The sequence below is a fragment of the Alligator sinensis genome, unplaced genomic scaffold (assembly GCF_000455745.1).
Source record: "Alligator sinensis unplaced genomic scaffold, ASM45574v1 scaffold144_2, whole genome shotgun sequence".
NCBI lineage: Eukaryota > Metazoa > Chordata > Crocodylia > Alligatoridae > Alligator > Alligator sinensis.
This window is the reverse complement of record NW_005841872.1, coordinates 1871537-1893873: the sequence shown is the minus strand read 5'-3', so window position 1 is coordinate 1893873 and position 22337 is coordinate 1871537. Positions and strand designations below refer to the sequence as shown.

The window sequence follows — 22337 nt, the reverse complement described above, 5'->3', positions numbered from 1 at the left end:
AGCAGGAAGAATGAAAAAAAGCATTTACAGAAACTAAGCAACTAACACCTTCCTCTCTAATCAGTTTAAAATGGCAGGCTCATCTCTTAAAGTAGTTTATTAGGAAACAAAATCCACAAAAAGTCATCTATCTTTTGACACCAACTGCAACAATTTAATGCAAACACAAAATATCACTGATATATGTAATCAATTTTTTCCAGAGCTGGGACTGGCACCAAGGTGCCTGGCCTCACTGTCTAGCTCACGGGTTGTCAACCAGGGGTACGCATACTCCTGGGAGTACTTGGGAAGGCCCCAGGGGGTACGCAGCAGCAGCACGGAGAAGTGATGTTTACACAGCATCTGATGAACTGAGCTTTGCACCTCACAAAAAAAATCCTCAGCCTCCTTCCTCCCCACATTTGGTTTGTTCATAAAGGTGCAAATCTACCCTGCCTTCTACTTCAGAATAGCTCAGCTAACTACATCTCACAACAGATTTCAAATAGGAGCCCAGTATAAAAATATTCTGAGCTGTTGTGGTTTTTCTGAGTTCTCTGCAATAAAAGAACTGTTTTATTATTTCTGACTCATTAAAAAAGCAAGTGAAAAACTAACAGCTGGCATTTTTCAACGGGGACCTTGAATCTACAAGGCTGAGAACGACTAAATTACATAGTTGGGAGAGATTAGACTATCTTTTGGGGACAAAGTGCCCACACCTGAAGGAGGGCACTATGAAGTGCCTAACATCTCTAACTACAAAAGATGGTCAAAGAAAAAGATTACCTAAAAAAGCCTAAATTTTTACAAACATCCTGAACTATGACAGCTACAACACTCTAGTCCTGTTATGCTGAACAAGGCAGAGAAAGGATTTTAACCCACTATTTTTCTCATATTCCAGGCAGTACGATCCAAATGAATTACAAAGGAGGAGGAGGAGAGAGGGTGATATTGCTACCACCACCACCATCTTTCCTCCATCCTGAATTTTGTGAATATCCCATGTGTAACTTCCCTTGTGAATCTAACTTGAAAAGGCAAAATGCTTGGTTTAAACATTCCCCCCCCCCCCCCTTTTTTTTTTTTTTTTTAATTCAGCTGAATATTTGCTGAATTTGACCCAAATTCATAAATATTTTGGGCTAAAGTTTCATTTTTCATTAAAATTATCAATCAAAATAATTTGCAAAGTCCTTACAAACACAATATTAGCACTTATAAGAGAGGAAGCTAAGGGACAGCTGCTGAAGGGAAGCTTTATAGTTTTCATGAATAATATATTTAAGAGGCTTTACTCTCCTTCAGAGCACTACATATTAGAAGCATATTACTTTCAGAAACTGTGTGTGAAGACCTAAAAAATATTCAAAAAGCTTTGGAAAGGAACATACCCATTATTCCAGGCCATGCTAAATCCTCATTGTCATCTCTCTCTTTTCCAGGGGCAAGCTGGTTAAATCTGTCCAGATGTTCGAGCAAGCCAGCCAAGAGAGGGATAGCACCAGCTTCCTGCATTAGCACAGCATTTTTACTGAGAAGCAACTCTATAGAAACTACCAGCTCTGGAAGGAGAACACCTAGAAAAAGGAAACATTCAGATTTAAGCCCAAACATATCTGCAATTAGCTGCCTCCGAGACAGATCCCTAGCAATTAATTGCACCTTTTACTTACTGCTTTAGAAATCACTGTTCCCTTCTCTTTTATCACTGCCCTCCTTCCAAGTTTTCAACTCATAGGGACCAATTTATGATGGGGTTTTTTAGGGTTTGTTTTATTGTGTTTCTTTTTACTCTTTATTAATAGCCTGAGGAATCATCTACCAAATAATTTGAAGGCAATGAGAAAAACAGAACTTTTCCAGAAGAGAGGTACCTGTTAAATCTCCATCTACAACACGAGAAACTTCTGCAAAATGCCTGTGACTAGTGAAAGCAATGCTGATTGCTACAGGCAGTATATCGCCAATGTGCGTGCACAGAAGTGCTGTGTACTTCTTCAGCAAAGAACCAACTCCAAGAAGCTCAGGACCTATCAAAGACAGGGAAGGGCAGAGATCAATCTTACTTGTACTATACACAAGGACAGACTCCAAATTTCATTTGGGGTATTACAGAAATCGATCAAACCACTTAGAATCCCAAGGAAATTTTGAAAACTATTGGTCAGGTTAAACTAGTGTGCAAGCCAAATTTCTAATGTGAGCTAATATAGAATCTCTAGGATGCCTAACTTCTTGTAATTCATTTTTTGTCCTCATGGTTTGGACTGTTCCAATTCTATCTTTGTTCTGTTTCTTTTCATCTCCTCAATACACTAAAAGATCCTGGTCCCTACAATGAGAAAAACACAACTGTTGTCTACCAGGCACACACCCTCTCTTTTTCTAAACCCCTACAAAAATCATGCTGACATTATTAGCCTCAATGATAATACTGGTCTTTCTGAAATGAAAATCTCTCCAAGCTCTGACGTCAAAATGATCCAATCAGGAAACATCTGGGTCTTACAATGCAATACAATCACATTCTTTGTCAGAGAATAACTTCAATATAAATGTACTAAAATTGGTAAGCTGCAATAGCTTTCTGATAATATGTGCAAAGTGACTTGCATAATAATGTACCTGCCCCATATGTTTTGAGCACTGTTTGTATACTGTTTGTTTACCATTCAAAGTGATTGAAGCATAACAGGTTTTAAAAAAAACAAAAAAAAAAAAATAGTGTAGCTCCATTTATAAATCAAACAGGAAAAACTTGCTTACAATTGTTATAGAAATGCTTAGAGTTATGTTTGTAACTTACCAGATGTATTTGGGACATGTCCGACACACACTCCTGGATAAAGTTTACTAACAAGTAAGCGCTGAAAACGTAGCAACAGGTCCAAAGAAGCGGATCGCTCTTTGCTGTAATGTTCGTGATCCAGGCAGGAAGAAATACGACGGGCCACATCCTTTAGTTTGGCTATAGTTTGCGAAGCAATGTTTCTAGTTGATGTAGAAGTATTATAAAGTATGTTATAAAGGGCAACTGTTATGTCAATAAGTTCTGGGTTGCATGCTCATGATACTGAGCAAGTCACATTTAAGTAATACAGTGAGATAAACTTGAACATTCTGATCCTTTAATTTCTTCCTTCTATGCAGTACTGGTATGTCACACCAAGGAGCCAGGCTTTCCTCAGAGCCTCGCCTCCTTAGTGACAAGTGTAACACAACTTTCTCTACACACCCTACCCCCAAAGCAATAAAGTTAGCATGTCTCAGAGGTCCTGTTATCTTGCTCCATATCCAATTCATGCCAGTATTGCAGTTTGTTGCAAACAGGTGCTGACTATTCTCTCTGTTCTCTTTATTATGCATTCTTTGCAGTAATGGAACAAGCATCAACATCAAGCAGCAAGACAAAAGCCACACAGCCTAGATTTACAAATAGCCATTGCAGGTCTTTACATCCATAAAAACAAAAACTGGGAAAAAAAAGCTCATTTTCTTAGCCTTTAGACTAATGTTCAAAATTCCCAGCTAAAAAGTCTGAGGGGGAAACAAGCACTCTCTACCACCAGGTAAACTTACCTGTTTATTTTTCTTTTTAGCTGCACATTGCACAAAATACATGTAAAAATATTTTTCCTGCAAAAACGACAGACCCACAAAAGTGACAAATTTAAAACAGTTTACCTCAATAATTGTTGAATTAGTTGGACCAAAGGTAAAGTCTGCTTTCCTGCAGACTCATAGATTCCAGTATTAATAAGGTCCTTGTCCAAAGGAGTCCTACTCCTGTGAAGTGTCGACGCATTTGCCTCCTGCTCATCAATTTCTTTTTCTTTCTGGGCTTCTTTTTTTGCCTCAATGTCCTGCAAAGCAAAATATCACCTTTAAAAAAAACCCACACACAGAGCACACTACAACTACCTGAAATTATAGAGTATAATATAAAACCACTTCTCATAGGAGTAGTTCAGGGAAAGCAACACACACACTATTATATAGTGGCTCTCACCCATGCCACAAATGAGACGCACTTGTTTATTTCATACCCATATATTATGCATACATTAGCACTTTTTTAAGATACATCTTAAAAGAAGATTTTTTTTTTATTTTTATTTTTACTGGCTAAACCTTTTGAATTCGGCTTCTCCAAGCCAGATTAAGGGCTAAAACCTGTCAATTTGCTCATTTCCAACATGCCAACCTCCACTGAACAATGCTAGTTTTGGCAGGCATTTAGGATAGCTACAATGCAGTCACAGAAGTAGTCTAGCTAGTAAGACAGAGCTCTATGTAGGCCAATTCACCCTGCTTTTCAGCAATGTAAATTAATCTGAGCATAGCTGTATGCTGCTAGGCTAGACTGCTATGATTGCTCAGGTACCTCTGCACTACACTAAACTGTGGACCAGGGGTGGGCTAAATATGGCCTGTGGGCTGCATCTAGCCCACCAGGCACTTTCATCTGGCCCACTGTGCCCCGCAATGAACTGCACCCCCCACCCAGCCATTCTGCCTATGAGGGTGGGAAAGGTGCCCACATGTACACCCCCACAACATACCCTACTGCACCTCACCTTAGGGGGTCGGACTCGATGATCTATTGAGGTCCCTTCCGACCCTAACATCTATGAATCTCAGTCCCACCCGTTGGGCAGAAGGGCTCTGCCCAGCCAGCAGCTTCTGGGCAGGGCTCCTGCTGCAGCCAGAACCTACTCACTCAGGGCAGCAAGTAAGGAAGCGGGAGCATGGAGCTCAACTGGACAGGGTGTGGGGTCCTTTACACACTACCCACATGGCATGCAGGCCCCACTGCCTGGCAGTGGCAACAAGCAGGGAGGTCAGGGTGCTCATGCCCAGCAAAGGCATGGCTCCAGTCAGCACGTGGAGAGGGGGAAAGCAGAGACAACCCTATCACCAGGGCTCCATACCGCATGCCTGCAGCTCCAGCAACAGGAGAAGCCCCACACTAGAGCCTGCCGCTTCCCCCGCCCCCTGCTGCACAGGTCCCCACACCCTGCCAGGAGTGGAGAGAGCCCCACCCTCTGCTTCCCCACAGAGTCCAGCACAGGGCTTCCCTGCTGTGAGTGCAGAGCTGCAGGCACGCAGCATAGAGCCCCTACAATAGAAATGGCCAGTGCTGCACTGGAGGCACAGAACCACCCCCACGGAGCCAGCCAAGCTGCTTCTATCGCAGGGGCTCTGCTCCATGCGCCTGCAGCTCCACACTCGCAGATGGGAAACCCTGCACTGGACTCCGTGGGGAAGCAGAGGGCAGGGTTCCCTCCACTCCCAGCAAAAGTGGGGGGACCTGCGCAGCAGGGGAAGCAGCAAGCTACAATGTGGAGCTTCCCCTACTGCGAATACTGGAGCTGCAGGCGCACAGCACAGAGCCCTGACGATAGGGCAGGCTCCGCTCCCTCCCTCCGTGCAGCACTGGCCAGAGCCGCGTCTGCACCAGGCTCAAGCACCCTGACCTCCCCCACCTGCTGCTGCAGCCAGGCAGTGGGGGCTGCACACCATAGGAGGAGTGTGTGCAGGGTCCCTACCCCCCCCACCCTCCCTCACAACCCACACCCTGCCCCTACAACCCCCAATGACATATACATACACCCCAACATACCCTATTCCCACTACACAACCACACTCAACCCCCCCCACACCCCACCATACACACACTAAAAGAGTGACTTCTTTTTTTTTTTTTTTAATTATTATGCAATCCCTTCTATATACAATACGCAAATCACAAGTCATGACAAATATTTTTGTAATAAAATCAAAATATATGATAATAGGTGCTTGACTTCTAGTGTAGGATTTTTTTTTTCCTGGTTTTAAGATGGCAACCCCCCCTTACAAAAAAAAAAAAAAAAAAAAAGGGGGGGGGGGGGGGGCCCAGTGGCAGAGGCCAGGGGTTAGGGGACAGGACTTCTGGTCCCAATGTGGCATCCAGCAGGGCAGGGCAACTGTTAAGGGGCAGGGCTACCTATGCAGCCTCCAACAGCTCACCAAAAACTTGTTAAGCGACCCTCTGCCCAAAATAATTGCTCGCCCCTGCTGTAGACATACTCTAAAATAGTGGGGGTCCACTTTTTGACAGGTATGCCACAAGTTAGCCCCACAAGTGCCCACACCCTCTCCAAGTGCCTTGCCCTACCTGATATGCTATTCTGCTTTCTGCTCCCTGTCCTGTGCTCCCTGATATGGCTGCTGCTCTGCTTTCTATTCCTTTCCCTGTCTGCCACTGCACTGCCTGATACCCCCCCCAATCTGGCTGCGTGTCTTGCACAGACATTGCCCATGCCACTTAAGGCACCATGTTGCAGGTTGGCCTCCCCTGCAACACTTTTCTAGTTAGTACTCAGAAGTTTTCTTGATCCAACAAAAATAACAGATTGTCCTGCAGAGGTTGAGCAAAAGTTTGATACTGGGGGAAACCAGTGCATCCAACAGCTACATCACCCTTTGGCAGAAAGGAAATGTGTCTTACAAAGCACTGAAAAAATGTATCAGGAAGGTATCATTGAAGCTTCTAACAGTTCTTCAACCTTACCCCATAGTGCTAGGTTAAAAAAAAAAAAATGGTAACCCCAAATTCTACACAGACTTATCTATTACCATGAACAGTTCATATCCTGCAAGCTGCACTAGGTGGAGTCTGGTTTTCTACACTAAATCTTAAAATAGCAGAAAAAGTGAATCAAAAGGATGGGGCGGGGAATGCTTTTACAGAATAAACTGGCATGGCCCTTGACAAAGTAATAGCATCTGGTTTGTGCAATGTACCTTCCCACATTAGAAAGATTAATGAAGAGGATAAGGCATTGCATGCCTTTCAGCCTCTTTGTGTAGGAGATACTATCTTACAAAACATAGAGGTACATACCAAAACCTTTCAACAAAGCACCTGAAATTGAATCCAAAGGAACATAAAAGTTGTGTGCCCTGGGTATGTTATCTTCTTTGGAAACAATAGCAAGGGGAAAATTTTCACTGACAAAAAACTGACTGTATGCAGAACACTTCAACACCTTAGGTGCAGAGTTTTGTAGAACTTGGCTCTTCTTCTAAAAGGTTTATTTGTCAGTTTGTCAACCACTGGTATAGGTTGAGAGAAAAAGAGAACTTTTTTGATGATAAGCAAAGGTGATTTTATATTTTCACAGCTGAAAAAGGGTTCTAATGACTGCCTCCTGATCTAAATTACCCTATTTCAAGTCTCTTACATATTGAGCACAGAAGTACTTAAGCCTCAGGCAGTACCAACACGAGAACACTTAGGGGATTAGGGGATTGCACCAAAGGACAGGAACTTCTAAAGTATTTAACTCTACAGAATGTTTTCACCACTTTTTTTTTTTTAATTATAGAAGGAAGTTTGTGGGCAAGACAAAAACACTTCTGTAATGGCTCCTTAGCTTCAAGATTCCTCATAGGTTTTAAAGGATGAGTTAGTCTGTGTGGGTGTCCCCCAAATAAATTACACAAATCAAGGCAGAGTTTGAGTTGAAAGCATTTCAAGCAAGATTATACAATTCTATGTATCCATATCATTTACCTGATCCCTGCCCACTCATAATATGGTGAGACTGTAGGATTCCAAAGCTGCATCACATCTGAGAAGGGAGCTGCTATGCTGAGGATTAGGCAAGACCTCCCCTGAAGCTGACATGTTGGATATGGTTTTCATAAAGATATGTGCCTACACACATGTGAACTCAACCAGTAAAGATAGAGAAGTCAATAAAAAACAAAAACAGAAACCACACACAAACCTAGCCATATTTGTAGTGTGATTCTGAAACAAGTGCTGTTTGGTAGACCGCCAAGCTAGGAAGAGGCTTTGAAAAAACTGAACGAGGAAACGAACTGTAACACAACAGTATGCTCCTTTAAAAAGGAATAGTCAGCCCTGTTGAGAGGCCAGCTCCAGGGTATTTGGACAGTGTACCACTGAGAGCTTAAAATCCCATGGAGAGAGCAGAAAAGCAGCAAATTGTGAGGAAGTGCTGGGACAGAGCCTAAGTGCCTGGAACAGGGCAGAAGGGTTGGTTTTGTATGCCGCTCAAAAACTGTGCTTTATATGGGAGGAGATCTTCAGGGTGCAACACCAGCCTGAGGTAACCATCAGGCTAGACAACCTGCTTACAGTGACCCTTGATTAATGCAAACTTATTTATAAAAAATAATGTACAAGCAATTTATTTATTCAAAACATAGCAGGGGTTGAAATATTAAATCCTATTATCAAATTCTCTTAATTGATCAGGTCAAAAAAGTCAGTGTATTCTAGCTATATAGTAAATTGTAATATTGTTGAATAATACCTGAATTTCTGCAGTGATAGCAGCATTTAATGCAGATTCTAAACCTCCATCAGCCATCAAACTGCCCACCAAGAGGTCAATCATAAATCGACGGCCTGGACTTACATTCATTTCATTTCCTGAAACTAAAGGAAGAGCATAAATTTAATGGACAAGAAATTTACGATATGCCTGTACCACTGAATGACACTACCTGGCAGCTTGGTGCTGAGACACCCTGTGACCACCAGCTTCCCACACTGGAAGCAGTGCAGCTGGCCTTAGTGCACTACTATATATGCATACCAATAAGCTCTTCTTCTCAGCCATTAACACAGTTGCATTACTTCTGGTCCAGGATGGAGTATGCACAGAGCAGGCTTTGTACTGCGCTTCCCAGAGGTACAGAATACCCTTAGACACCATAAGATATTCCATTGTTAGACATACCTGCACTGGGTAACAGAGCTGAAAGAGCCCTAGCTCGTTCTTCTGCTGTTGGCAGCAGCACAGACCATCCACTCTGCAACACAGCTTGGGCAGCTGACTGCACAGTATTAAGAACTCCAGCATTACTTGCTAAAGTTACCACTGTTTGTTTCAGGCTATTCAGCAGGACACTGCCTAAACCCAAGCCAAGACATTCTGGATCAACCTGATGACTAATAGCAGCATGAAGCTAAAAGAAAAAAAAAAAAGTTCAATTTAGAGATTATGTAAAGAAGTGAAAGTTAGAAGTGTCTGTCACACAGGCACTAAATAGCAATACATCTAAATAGAAAACAGCATTTAAAGAGAACAGAAAATGTAGTTACATTCTGCATGTCTATCGCAACCCCAGCGTGCTAAGAAAGCTGATGATTAAGTTGTAAATTGCTTATTAATACTAGATCACAACATTCTGTGACATCACAGACAAAGTGACCCTCTTTTAAAAGCAAACCAGAAGTGCCAAATTCCTGAGAGATGCTCATTTTTAAAGGATACATTAAAAGCCATGTTAAACATACAGACTTTTTGGGGGGTGGGAAAGGGAATGGGAAGGGGAAGAGTCTGTTCAACATATACCCAAGCTTAATCAATTTACATTTTAGTTGTATATAGTTCATCCTAAATCAAATGCTAAGAAAAAAAGCCTGTTAAAAAAGCATTGCACTTCTGAGCAACTAAAAAAATTGAAATGAAGACTGAAAAGCCAACCTTAGCTTTCCAACTTTTGGTTACACACTACAAACTGGATCTGGCACGCATGCTGCACCTAGCACCAGATCCAGCACACAGGGCCAAGTCTGTGGGCCCAATCTGAGACAGAGACCAGCCCCATGCTACTCATCCAGCCCACAGAGCCAGATGAGTTTGACCCATTTTAAAAAAGTATAAAAATCACTATTTTCTTCAAGCACATTGGTATAGCATTTTTATCAGAATAAAAAAAGTCAACACACCAGAAAGCTACAGTACCTGAAGTCTCAAAAGGTTTAAGGTGGCTACAGCCATACATTCCTTCTCCTGTGGCGGTGGCCAGTCAGAGGTACCATCCATTCCTTCAGTCACTTGTCTCAGTAAAAGGTCTAGTTGTTCAAATGTCATTGGGCAAACATCCACCACAAAAGGCACACGCAAACCAATGGACCATTCAGAACAAGATGACCAAGCAAAACTCTATGCATGAAAAGGAAGAGTTTAAGTTAGTTACTTTTCCTATTAAAGAAATTAAAAGGGTACAACTCCTTTAAGAAACTAAAGTGGTTCAGAGAGGCACAAGCATCTGTAGGCAACAGCTTACTTTGTCAGTTGCCATCACCTACAAAAGCTCATGCCTCTGAAGCAGTTAGTCTCCAAGGTGCCATCCTGCCCTCCTTTCTGCCTTACTTCAGACTAACACAGTTAACCACCACTCTAGAGAACTAGACTTAGGAGATAATTTTGTGATTTTACACATTTCAGTAAGAAAAAGTACAGCAGTGGTAGACAGCAACCTACCCTTCACACTATGCCAACAGCTAAAAAACATACAACAATCTCAGAAAACTACTATTTCCTATCATGTTTCTTAGAGTCCTCCTTAGACCAGGCCAAATACCCTATTCCTCTTTTGTTTGGAGTTTAAATATTCTTCTAGTGTTAATTTAAGAATGAAACTAGTTAAACTTTTAACTACTCAGGATGTTTCACTGAAAGGGAAAACTAGCCAGCCCTTTTTGGAGAATTAACAGCACACGTTTTACTTTTTTTTTTTTTTTTTCCAACAATCTTCATCTGTTAGTGGCAGGAGACATCTGTGCGCCAGATCTGACAGCAAAGGAATTACTGCGCAATGCTGGTGTAATGCACAGAACAGGGTAGAAGGAATTAACAAGCTTACCTGGGCAGGTCCACAAGCAATTCCAACAATGTGTTTTGTGTCTAATCCTGGAAGAGCAGTGGGTTCAGGTTTGGTAATCCGCAAAGTGTCAAAATGCTGGCATTGATCATTACTTCCCCAGCTATGTACTTCACTATCCTCAGTAAGTGCTAAGCAATGGGTAGATCCAGCTGCCACATCTATTACTTTCTTCCCTGGTAGGAATAGTCATGTGTTAAACTTTACTTACCATACACAATATGTATTAACAAAAAACAAATCAGATGAACATTTTCCTTATCATTTATTATAACCACACACAAAAAGTAAGAAGGGTTAATATATCAAACTCTTTTACCTCTCGCTTTAATAGCTAGATTGAAAGTGATCACCAAAAAAAATTCAAGTGTTTAAGAGACTTGAGCAGTTTAAGTGCTACAGTTTATTAGGCCACATCCTTCTTGTGCCATTTTGTATCGATTTAGCTTTGTTGCCGATTTAATACTATAAATACTGGCAAACTTTTCTAATTTGGTTTCCTCCAACCCTAAAGAGACTGGAGAGTATCATGATTAAGATTACACAGTTCAGAATTTCTTTTCAAGGAGGTAATCTGATCACAACAGAAAAATAAATATTAGTAAAGTCCTTTCACCTGTTCAAAAGGCACTTATGCTTCCTCATTTTTAAAAAAACACAGGAAATAAATTTGTATCATTAGGTGAGCTAGTTAAACATGCTCACAACTAACATTAAGTACATGCATAGTCCCCATGGTTTTCAACGACTACTCAGGATGTTAAGCATGCACATGGTTGCGAGATGCAACCTTAAGGTTTCAAAAATAAAAATTCCTCAACTAGGCTGACAGAAAAAAAATCAACAGAGAAAGCAAGAGACTCAAAAAGAGAGCTCTAAGTGTTAAAAGAATGTTACAAAATATTAGTTGAAATGAGAAAAATACAATATTAAGAGATAAAAAGGATATTTAGTATTTATTGTCAGTTCAAGCAAGTTATAATTTAACATCAGTAAAGTGTGGTGGTATAATTTTTAAGAGCCAGGATAAAACACATGATAAATAATAAAACTGTTCCCTCAGAAACCAACTGCTTCTGGCATTTGCCAGGTTTAACTTGGAAAAAAACTAACCAGCAATATTGTGCAACTTACCTTTCAAGCCTTCCAACAGTTTGGGATATCGAACATGCTCTTCTGTTCCATGCCCAAGTCTCTGATTGTCACCTTTGCCCCAGGTGTAGACCTGCCCATCTTTGGTTAAAGCAATAGAAAACTGACTCCCACAGCGGACTTTCACAACATCCAGGTCTTGAAGCTTTTCTATCAGTTTGGGAGTCTTGCAACCATCGCTGCCACCTCTTCCTAGCTTCCCGTAATCTCCATCGCCCCAAGACCATACCTGGCCTGAAAGAGAAAGATTGCATTGAGCTCTCAGGTAATAACAAGCTGTCAAAGTATACAAGTAAGTTCCTTAAACCCAAGGTTTGGGAATTAGCATAACTTTTCCTTAGTAGCTCATTTAGAATTAGCAGTTGCAAATTAATTTTCGAAACACAGAAGCATGAAGCAGACAGGAAGAAGAATTAAGACTGAAATGCAGTTCCTTTGTATGAAAAATTCCCTGGCAATATGCAATGTGATGTCCACTATGACTGCTATCATACCATAAAGGACAAAGTGGAGGAGTTGCACTGCTTTTGAATAGTACTGTCTGGAAGCAAAGTTGCCCCTTGCTATTGTAAGTCTTTGGGAAGAGGAGCAGCTTACATTTGCGCAACATCTGGTCTGCCTGCCAAAGCTGGTGGTTTGGTTGTGTTTTGGAAAATTTCCACTTAACACTGCCCAACCTCTTCAGAGAATGAGATCAAGGGAAGATACACACAAGCTAAACTCACAAAAGCAAACATACAAACAAAAACTTGTAAGTTATTTTAAATTGGGATGTTCTAGAGGAAAGATCTGAAATTTTTTAGGAACATCACCCTGAAACATGGGATGAACAATCTGCAATTCTCATGAAAATTTATCTAAGAATTGGCAAACAACAAGCCTCTGGGAGGGGGTGGGAGGTGAATCTTGGTTCAATAAAAGGCTTGTTAGGTGCATATGCTTAGTAGACAATCTTTAGAAGGGTTAACTGACAAAATTCTGAGGGTGGCACATGCAAAACAAATCTTGTAACACTATTTCCTAGCCAATCTGAAGCAGGCACAGGAACTGAGATCTGGTAGGATGATCTTCTTGTCATCACTGTTGATCCCCAGAGAGAAGAAAAAGAGGAAGTAACCATATACTGAAATGCAGAGTTGTTATAAACAGCATCACTGAATATTAGGAGCATGGGGGACAGGGAAGATACTCAAGTTCAAGCAAGAGGCTTACTTAGGAAAGACATGCTGCTATAGTATTCTGAGCACTTAAAGTTGTACTGGAAATCAAGACAGGATTCTTTTCATAAAAGTAACATAGTGAAACTGGTGAGCAGACAAGATGCCTGAAGAGACCTGGATAGCCATCCTGCTGGAAGCTAGCTGCCACAAGATGAGGAAGTTCTTTCACTGTCACCTATAGTCAGTCAAAGGAACTAGATGGAAGCATTACTGCAGCAGTTACTGAATGAACTACTTCTCCCTAGAATCAATAAATCAGAACAGAGAAGGAGGAATTCTAATTACACACAGAGGAACAGACCCAAGAGTCATTATTTATGGGCTTTTCTTTTCCCTGAAGAGTCATCTGCAGTAAAAAAATACTGAAGTTTGTTCATTTTGTAAAAGTAGAAAAATAAACATTAAAAGGAAACAAAACTGCACTTCCATATACTTAGAAGTCTACTGACTTCTTAGAGAAGGCAACAGAGTGGACATAAAACATTTCAAGCAAAGTATTAGACTGTGCCTCATGGGAAATTATTAGCCAAGATGAAGAAAATGAGGATTAATAATTCAACTGTCAGGAGAATAAAGAGTTGACTAAAAGGGAGCTTACAAAGAGTCTTGCTGAAAGAGAAGCTCTTAGACTCAGAATAAGCTTATTGTGGTGTTCTTCAGGGATTGGTGTTAAGACCCATTCTATGTAATACTTTCATTAGTGATCCTCATGGAAGAGCTAGATGTGTGCTTATGAAATTCATGGATGGCAAAGTTGAGAGGTATTTCCAATATCAAGGGGAACCAGATTATCCTACTAAAAAACAACTTGATAACTTTGTGGATTAAAATGATAGAAGCTGTATGAAATTTAGTACTACAGAAGTGCAAAGTTATGGACCTAGAGAAAAATTAGAATTTTTGCTAGAAGCAGGTGGACTGACAGAATGCAGGCAATGAAGGCAAAGGGTGCTAGATATACTGATAGATCAAAGGAGGATTAGTATAGTGTAGCTATGAAAATGGCTTATGCAACTGTTGGATGAGGCAGGGAATTCTAGTACAATGCAAAGTATTAGCACTTTGTACAAGGCTATCAAGGAACACATCTCCAGGGGCCCAGCAGGGGAGGTAATGCTCAGGGGCAACCAACACGGGTTCATTGAGGGCAGGTCCTGCCTGACTAACCTGGTTTCCTTCTATGACCAGGTCACCAAGTCCTTAGATGCGGGCATTGAGGTGGATGTCATCTACCTGGACTTCAAGAAGGCCTTTGACACTATTTCTCACCCCACTCAAAAAAACTAGTTAACTGCAGCTCTGTTGCCTACATAGTCAGATGAGTGGCAAATTGGCTAGATGGTCACACCCAGAGAGTGGTGGTGAACAGATAGTTTTTGACCTGGAGGGATGTGGGCAGTGGAGTCCCCCAGGGCTCAGTCCTGGGGCCTGTGCTGTTCAACATCTTTATCGGCAATCTGGATGTGCATATGGAAAGCACGCTGTCAACAGCAAGATGTGAGGCAAGGTGGGCACGCTGGAGGGGAGAGACAGAATCCAGCTAGATCTAGACAGGTTACAGAGGTGGGCAGATGAGAACAGGATGGACTTCAACGCAGACAAGTGCAGGGTACTGCATCTAGGGAGAAGGAAATCAGCAACACACCTATAGGAGGGAGAACACCCTTCTTGTCAAAACAGTGGCAGAAAGGGATCTTGGGAGTCATTACTGACTCCTGGATGAACATGAGCTGCCAATGCAAGGAAGCAGTCAGTAAGGCTAACTGCACCTTGTCGTGCATCTACAGATGCATCACAAGCAGGTCCAGAGAGGTGATCCTTCCCTCTACGCAGCGTTGGTCAGGCTGCAGTTGGAGTACTGCATCCAGTTCTGGGTGCCGCACTTCAAGAGGGATGTGGCTAGCATTGAGAAGATCCAGAAGAGGACCACCCGCATGGTCAAAGGGCAGCAGGGCAAGCCCTACAAAGAGAGGCCTGAATCTATTCAGTTTCCACAAGAGAAGGCTGAGAGGGGATCTGGTGGCCATTTACAAACTCACCAAGGGGGACCAGCAGAAATTGGGAGAGGCTCTGTTCCCTTGGGCACCACCGGGAGTTACTTGGAATAACAGCCACAAATTCTTAGAGAAAGTTCAGGCTGGACATCAGGAGACATTACTTTACATCTAAGGCTGCCAGGCTCTGGAATGGACACCCAAGGGAGGTGGTGGTCTCTCCTACCTTGAGGGTCTTCAAGAGAAGGCTGGATAGATATTTGGCTGGGGTGTTATGACCCCAGCACTCATTCCTGCCTGGGCCAGGGGGTCAGACCTGATGATCTGTTTAGGTCCTTTCCGACCCTAAGCACTGAAACTAAGCCATTGATAAGATCACTGTTGGCACACTATGCACAGTTCTGTCACCTATATTTAAAAATATATGTTAAATTAAAAGTGAACAAGTATAAAAAGGGCTACTAGGATAACTAGGGGAATGAAAAACCTCTTAGACTGTTAAACCAGCTTTACTTCTTTAGCTTAGAAAAAGGAAGGTTAAAAGTTGAGAAGGGAAGGTAACTTCATAAAAGACATTCAAAGTGAGAAAAGTAAGGGAAAAGGCACTTAGGTTAAAAAAGGACAATAGTATAAGATCAAATGGACCTAAGTCCATTTAAAGTGGAAATTAGGTTTCTAATCATCAGAAGAATGAGGTTCTGGAATGGTCTTCTGAAGAAAGCAGTGGAGGCAAGGATCCCGAATTACTTCAAGATGGAAGTTTATGGAAGGAACAGCATGATAAGATAACGACCAAGTGGTGTAACAAAGCCTACTGCAGGGAGCCAGCCTGGGAGAATTGGTCATGTGTCAACTTCTTCAAACACATACAACTGCACATATGCAATACTACTATGCAGCAAAAACCTGATGATGAATGTCTTGCATTTGAAAGCTTGTCTAACTTGATCACAACTACAATAAAAGATATAATCCTAAGAAACCCTTGCCTCAACTTCTTTAGGCACCTAAATCCAGAAAAATGGCTTCAGATAGTCTCGAGCCTGCACTGGCTCCCCATTTAGGGGTGCATGAGAAGTCCATAAAAGAGAGGCAGCACTTCAGACATACCTCTCTCCAGCATTTCCTATTGGCTAACCTAAGCATTCCCCTGGCTCTGAATGCCAGCAAGTGTAAATCCTATTCCTACAAGTTTAATTCACAGGGATAACTATTTAAGGAATATAAACTAGTAACTGATTCAGGGTTGCCAACTCCTAAACCACCAGAAGTGTGGCTGTGACCATAGTGCCACAGGCAGAATAACTGATCCTATCATTCATAAGTGTTAAGTAACCTGCTCAAATCACTGTCCTCAACCATGTTGAGGCAGTGCACACTTGGCAGCATGGCATGCTTAAGGACACTTCCTGCCAGGAATGGTTCTATTGTGAATACAACTTTATGCTCGTAGTTTGGGGCTGCAAACTCCATCCCTGGTACCAGATGCTTAACGAGCTATTTGCATATTTAAAGTATACATCCAGAGTATTTTCAAGGCGACTTTTTGCTTGAGGTTCTCCCATGAAATTTATTTAACAAACACACAGCACAATGCATGCACTACAGCCATGCGTCTAAATAGTCTAAAAAAGGTAGGTGCAATTATGCTACTGGATAAATTTTGTTACTAACCATTTTCAGTCACTGCAAGAGTCTGAGCATCTCCACTCCCACAGGAAACATCAATAACTTTCAGTCCCTTAAGCCCAGTGACCAGCATTGGGATTGTCTGATCTTCACTGGAACCTAAAAAAAACCCCCCAAAGATAAGTCACTTTGCCACAAACACCTAAGAAGCATATCCATTTAAAACATCCATAAACACGTTACAGCATCACAGAAACGTACCATGTCCCAGCCTGCCATAGTTCCCTCGTCCCCACGTATATAGCTCTCCCTCAGCAGTGATGGCTGCACTGTAAGTGCTTCCACATGCAATGTGGACAACATGTTTCCCAGCCTGTTTTCCAGATAAAGCAGATATCATCTTCGGCTCCTCTAGAGGTCTATTTAGAAAAAAGACAGTATCAAAATGACCTGATAGCAAAGACTGCATGAAATGAATTGCGGTAATCTGTTTGGAAGAAAGCAATCACCACTAATTGTTATTTTATTCACAAACCTCCTAGCTAGTCTAATGCACTGAAGCCATTGCATGAATGGACCTATAAAGCAAATTAAGATTCAATAGCAAAAAAGCTCATTGGAAACTTTGCCCTATGATGCAAGTCCGGTAGGGTGTTTTTAACTCTAAAGAAGGCAATCCAGGGGTCTCCAACAAGCACTAAAATTCACTATGTAAAAAGAGTGATCTCTAATCTCTGTGTCAGAAAAGGACCCCTCTGGAGGTGCTTATTCATAGAGAAATTTGGCACCATGTTGTTAGGACACTTAGGGTATGTACAGAAGTGATCCATGCATGTTTTACAGCACTGTAATTTAGAGCACTTTTTATAGCATATAAAGTTACAGCACTCGTAAATATGACTGAAGCGCAGTATTTGCTGGGGGGGCAGCGGCCTCTGAACCTCCCTGCACTTTCCAGGTTAGGAGGCAGGGAGTGCTCCACAGCCTCCTGGGGCTTCTCCACTGGTCAGAAATTTGACCAGCATACAGAAGAAAAAGTGCTGTAGGTTGCTAACATGATGTAAATACAGCGCTTAAAATGCAATACCTCATTTAACAAGGGTTAATTTAAAGCACTGTAAACCATTGTTAAAGTTCTGTAAAACCATGAACTTCTGTTAAGTCATGGCAATACAGCATTTTAACAGTGAAAAAAACAACTCTTGCACCCTCACAGTTTTGGGAGCACACAATTAAATATCAAAGACCCCTGTAGAATATTGCATAGAAAACACTAGTTTCAGTTAAGAGTAAGAGAAGTCCTACTTCCTCTAGCCAAATATTACTAATCATCATGATTAAAAAGTGGAAGTGGAAAACAGAACAATAATGTATACCTACACTAGCAGAAAAGAAGCCTCCTGTTTTTAATTCTGAATTAGCCTTTCTAAGTAAAAACATGCAGAGGGACTTATAGGACCATACATATAGCACCTGAGAATGAGATGCCTGGCATCTCCCTGGAATTATGAATAAAGGAATAAACAAAAACAAATCAAACATATCCAGCATATTAAAAAGAAAACAAACAGAATATTCAGGGAGAATGCATTTTTTCCATTTGATAGTTCATGCTTGTTTGAAGTTGGATTGATGTCAGAGATGCATATTGAGTTACCAAATAATGTCATACTGTATCAGGTGGAAATGGATTAACAGTTCCTTTTTATATCATGTTTTACTGCTAAAAGACAATACTGATTCAGGCAAACAATCCTTGAAAAAAAACCCTAGGAAAATGTTTGGATCCTTAAGGAAAACTGCTGCACCAAAAAGTGGCTACAGGTTAGGATTTTATACAAATTTATTCTAGTACATGCCTTTGGTATAACTAGCTCCATGCACACTTTCAGTTTTAAAGGGAAGAAAGTTAACTCATGCATCACCTTTAAGCAACTGTAGTTTATTGAGTGATCATTCATGACTATACAACTTAAGAAATCCAGGTTCACTCGCATTCTGTTTTTGTTTTATTTGTTGTCACACTTGATAAAGGTGTACAGGGCTTTAATAAGCCATTACTAGCATAGTATATTATCCTTTATTCATAGGCATTTCACCGTACATAGCTCTAACAGTTTCAACACTTCTTCCCAAGTGCCTGCATATTTAACCTCAATTTAAAAACATTATTCTAATATGCAAGTAAGATATTAGTAACTAAATTCTATGCTGACTGAGAAGCCAATTGATTTTTGTCACATACACTGTATCTCCATGGCCTAGTCTTCCACCGTCTCCACAACCCCAGGAGAAAACCTCTCCGTTTGCTGACAAGGCAAGATAGTGGTGACCATCTGAATGCGCTGCAATCTTCACAATACTTCTTGAAGCAAGACTTTGCACTAGCTGTGGTCCCTGAAAAATCAAGATAGACAAAGGAAAATGTTACTTATACTGGTGAGTGATTTAAAAAAAATGCAACACAGAATAACTAGATGAGGACTTCCCCAGGGAGGCCTAACTCCAGAACTGCAAGCTCTTGCACTAACTTAGTAAAACTAGAACAAAAAACAAGACAAGACAAGAAGCTCAAATCTAATACTCTGAATTGGGAAAGGATGATCAGGAATTCTGGTCTATTCCAACATCTATACACTACAGTGGCTTTTGTCTGATTATTTCAAGCAATCCCAGCTGTGGTTTTTTGTTTTTGGTTTGTTTGTTTTTTGTGTGTGTGTGTGTTTTTTTGTTTGTTGTTGTTGTTTGTTTTTTTTTTGGGGGGGGGGGGGTTATTTCATTATAATTATGCTCAAGGAGTTAAATGCCTTGGCACTTGTAGTGAAAACAAATCCACTGGCTGGAGTATACTTCATATCAAGTAAATCTCTAAATCAAGGTTATAAACTAACAAAGCAACGCATAAAAAGCAATTCATAAGGTTTGATACAGGGGGTACATTAACACAAACATTTATGAATGCAAGAAATATTTACATTCCTAGCCTGACAAACAAAAATTGGACAAACCACTGCTTCTAAAAGAACCAAACAAAGAGCTTTTAAGATTAGCACCACATCACTTAATCACTAAATGCAGCTTAACTATTAGAAATAATCTCAGAGCAGCATATTTTGCAAAATACAGTCTGCTTAGCGCAAATTTTTAAAAAGTCACTCACCAGAGTGTCACTGTTGTATGCTTGGGTGTAAACTCGCCCATTTCTAGATAAGATTAAAAAGCGTTTCTCTGCACAGGCAATCTGTACAACCCCTAGATTGGCAAGTCCTTCGCACTGAATTGGACCACTCACATTAGCATAATATTTCCATCCTATTAAGCCCCAAGCTATAACTTCTTGCAAAGATCCCTGTAAGGTAAGAAACTAAGTGAGTCTTTTTTTGTTTGTTTGTTTGTTTTTTTGTTTTACTTAGCTTAATTCAGAAGTACACACACCACAGGTTTCTCCTCATAAAATTTAAGTTTCTTCAAAATACGATTCAAACAATCTGTATGACAGCTGTAATTAAGTACTCAATGAACTCTGCCTAATAACAGGATATTAAAAACAACATCATCAAATACATGCATCAAACTCTCTTCAAGTTAATTCCTGAAGATACAACAAATATTTATAGCAAGTGGTAAAGGGTTTGTAAATAGTGAACCTAAATGTTTAATATTTATTTTTTTAAGAAAGAAAAATAAAGACTAACATGTAGGTGTTAGTAACATGGGGTTAGGTAACATGGGTTTTTTTTTAGTTTAGGGGGCACAAAGTACTGCACTATGCAGCAGGATCAGCCACTGGTGTTCACATGTCATTCCCTAGCAAATTTCAGCAGATTGAACTCTAGAATAAGCCAAATTCAGACAAACCAGGGATGCTAGAATAAGTACCTTTGGGGAGAAGTAAAAAGAAAAGCAGAAGAATCAGGTAAGACAAGGCCCACAAACAGGTTTAAAGAACAAAAATAAAAGGGGACTCATCTCATTCTGTTGAGAACATTTAACTACACTGTACAATAGATGTGTTTACATCCATTACACCACTCATTCTGAATATCATTCAGATGCAAGCCCTGAACTAATAACTCTTCTTGTGAACTCTTTTCAACTGGAGAAATTCAGGAAGCAAAAAGAGCAGCAACTGTAAAATACTCTTAATTAAAAGGCAATTGCAACCCTAATATGCATCTAACCTCTACGATCAGAAGACTCATTTAGTTGGGACTGTTTACGAAGAAAAATGGCAAGGAGGTTAATGCTTAGGCACTTATTCACTGTAGAAAACTGACTTGCTATAAGAATATTTTAAAAGCAAATAATTATGTTCTTGTCAGCCTGGAGAGGGTTCAGAGGAGGGCCACCTGCTTGGTAAGAGAGCAGCAAGACAGGCCCTACAAGGAGAGACTGAGGGACCTGAACCTGTTCAGCCTCAGCAAGAGGAGGCTGAGGGGGGACATGGTGGCGGCCTACAAACTCATCAGGGGGAATCAACAGCAAATAGGCAGAGCCCTTTTCTCCCCAGACCCCCTGGGGTGACAAGGAACAATGGTAATAAGCTGATGGAGAATAGATTTAGGTCAGAGATCAGAAGGCAATATTTTACAGTTAGGGTGGCCAAAATCTGGAACCAACTTCCCAGGGAAGTGGTCCTTGCCCCTACCTTGGGCAAATTCAAGAGGAGGTTGGATGATCACCTGTCTGGAGTCTTGTGAACCCAGCTTTCATTCCTGCCTGTGGCAGGGGGTCAGACTAAATGATCTGTTCAGGTCCCTCCCGACCCTAGCTACTATGAAACTATTGTACGAGAACTAAGTAACCATTTATTAATTGAAAAACCACCCAATGACATTGCTCGAATGGTTTGAAGTATAAACCAATTTTTGCAATGCAGAGATCCCCCTGGTATTTGATATTCAAAACCATTACCTTATGAGATGTAGGAGAGCTACACTGTGGAGGCATACATGGAGTGGCTAGGCGATCTAAGTGGGCCATGATCACAACAGCTGTTTGTCTTAGATCAATTGCTAGTTCATTGTCTTGCGGTAAAATCAGATACCTCAGAAAGCTCTCATTGGGACTCAGAGGATAAGACAGCATCTAGGAATGGTGGAAAAAAGAGCTAAAATAATAAGAAAGCTACAAGCAAGAAAACAGTTAAGTACTTGACACCCCCACACATTCTCTCCTACGCCTCCAAAAATATACAGGACATATTTTAGAGAAGCTAAGCATTCACAACTCCTTTTAAAATGAATAGAAAGTGAAGTGACTCTGCATATATTACTCTTTCCTAATGCAAGTGATTATTCCAGTGACACATGTATTGAGAAATACATTGTTAATCTCAAATAAGCGACCAGTACAGTAATAACTGACTGCTGCCTTTCACAATTGCGCTATTCTGTATTCCATTAGTTACTCAAAAAAGGAATTTAATAAAGTTGCAACTGAACTGAAGGGAGCCGCATATCCAAGAGAGTTAACAGCTCCAGCAGCACTGTGGGGTAACCAAAGCCACAAATTACCGTATTTACCCAGTTAGAAAGTGAGGTGTTCCCCCCCCGCCCACATTTAACGTAGGGGAAAAAAGCCCCTCAACCTTAAAATCAAGCACAAGGCAAAGGGGGTGGCAGGCAGCTGCTGCGGTCCCAAGCCCAGAGCCAGACCCCCC

General features: G+C 41.1%; 1 protein-coding gene across 1 annotated transcript in view; it reads right to left on the bottom strand.

Moving 5' to 3' along the window:
* Positions 1–22337, bottom strand: part of HERC2 (HECT and RLD domain containing E3 ubiquitin protein ligase 2) — a 200259-nt gene that overhangs the window by 127423 nt on the left and 50499 nt on the right. The window contains 14 exon segments of the mRNA XM_006017070.3: positions 1380–1565; positions 1863–2018; positions 2795–2979; positions 3673–3851; positions 8319–8443; positions 8748–8976; positions 9759–9959; positions 10663–10856; positions 11815–12066; positions 16721–16834; positions 16937–17094; positions 18921–19072; positions 19836–20024; positions 21590–21763. Coding sequence (XP_006017132.1) covers positions 1380–1565; positions 1863–2018; positions 2795–2979; positions 3673–3851; positions 8319–8443; positions 8748–8976; positions 9759–9959; positions 10663–10856; positions 11815–12066; positions 16721–16834; positions 16937–17094; positions 18921–19072; positions 19836–20024; positions 21590–21763 — 2494 coding nt within the window.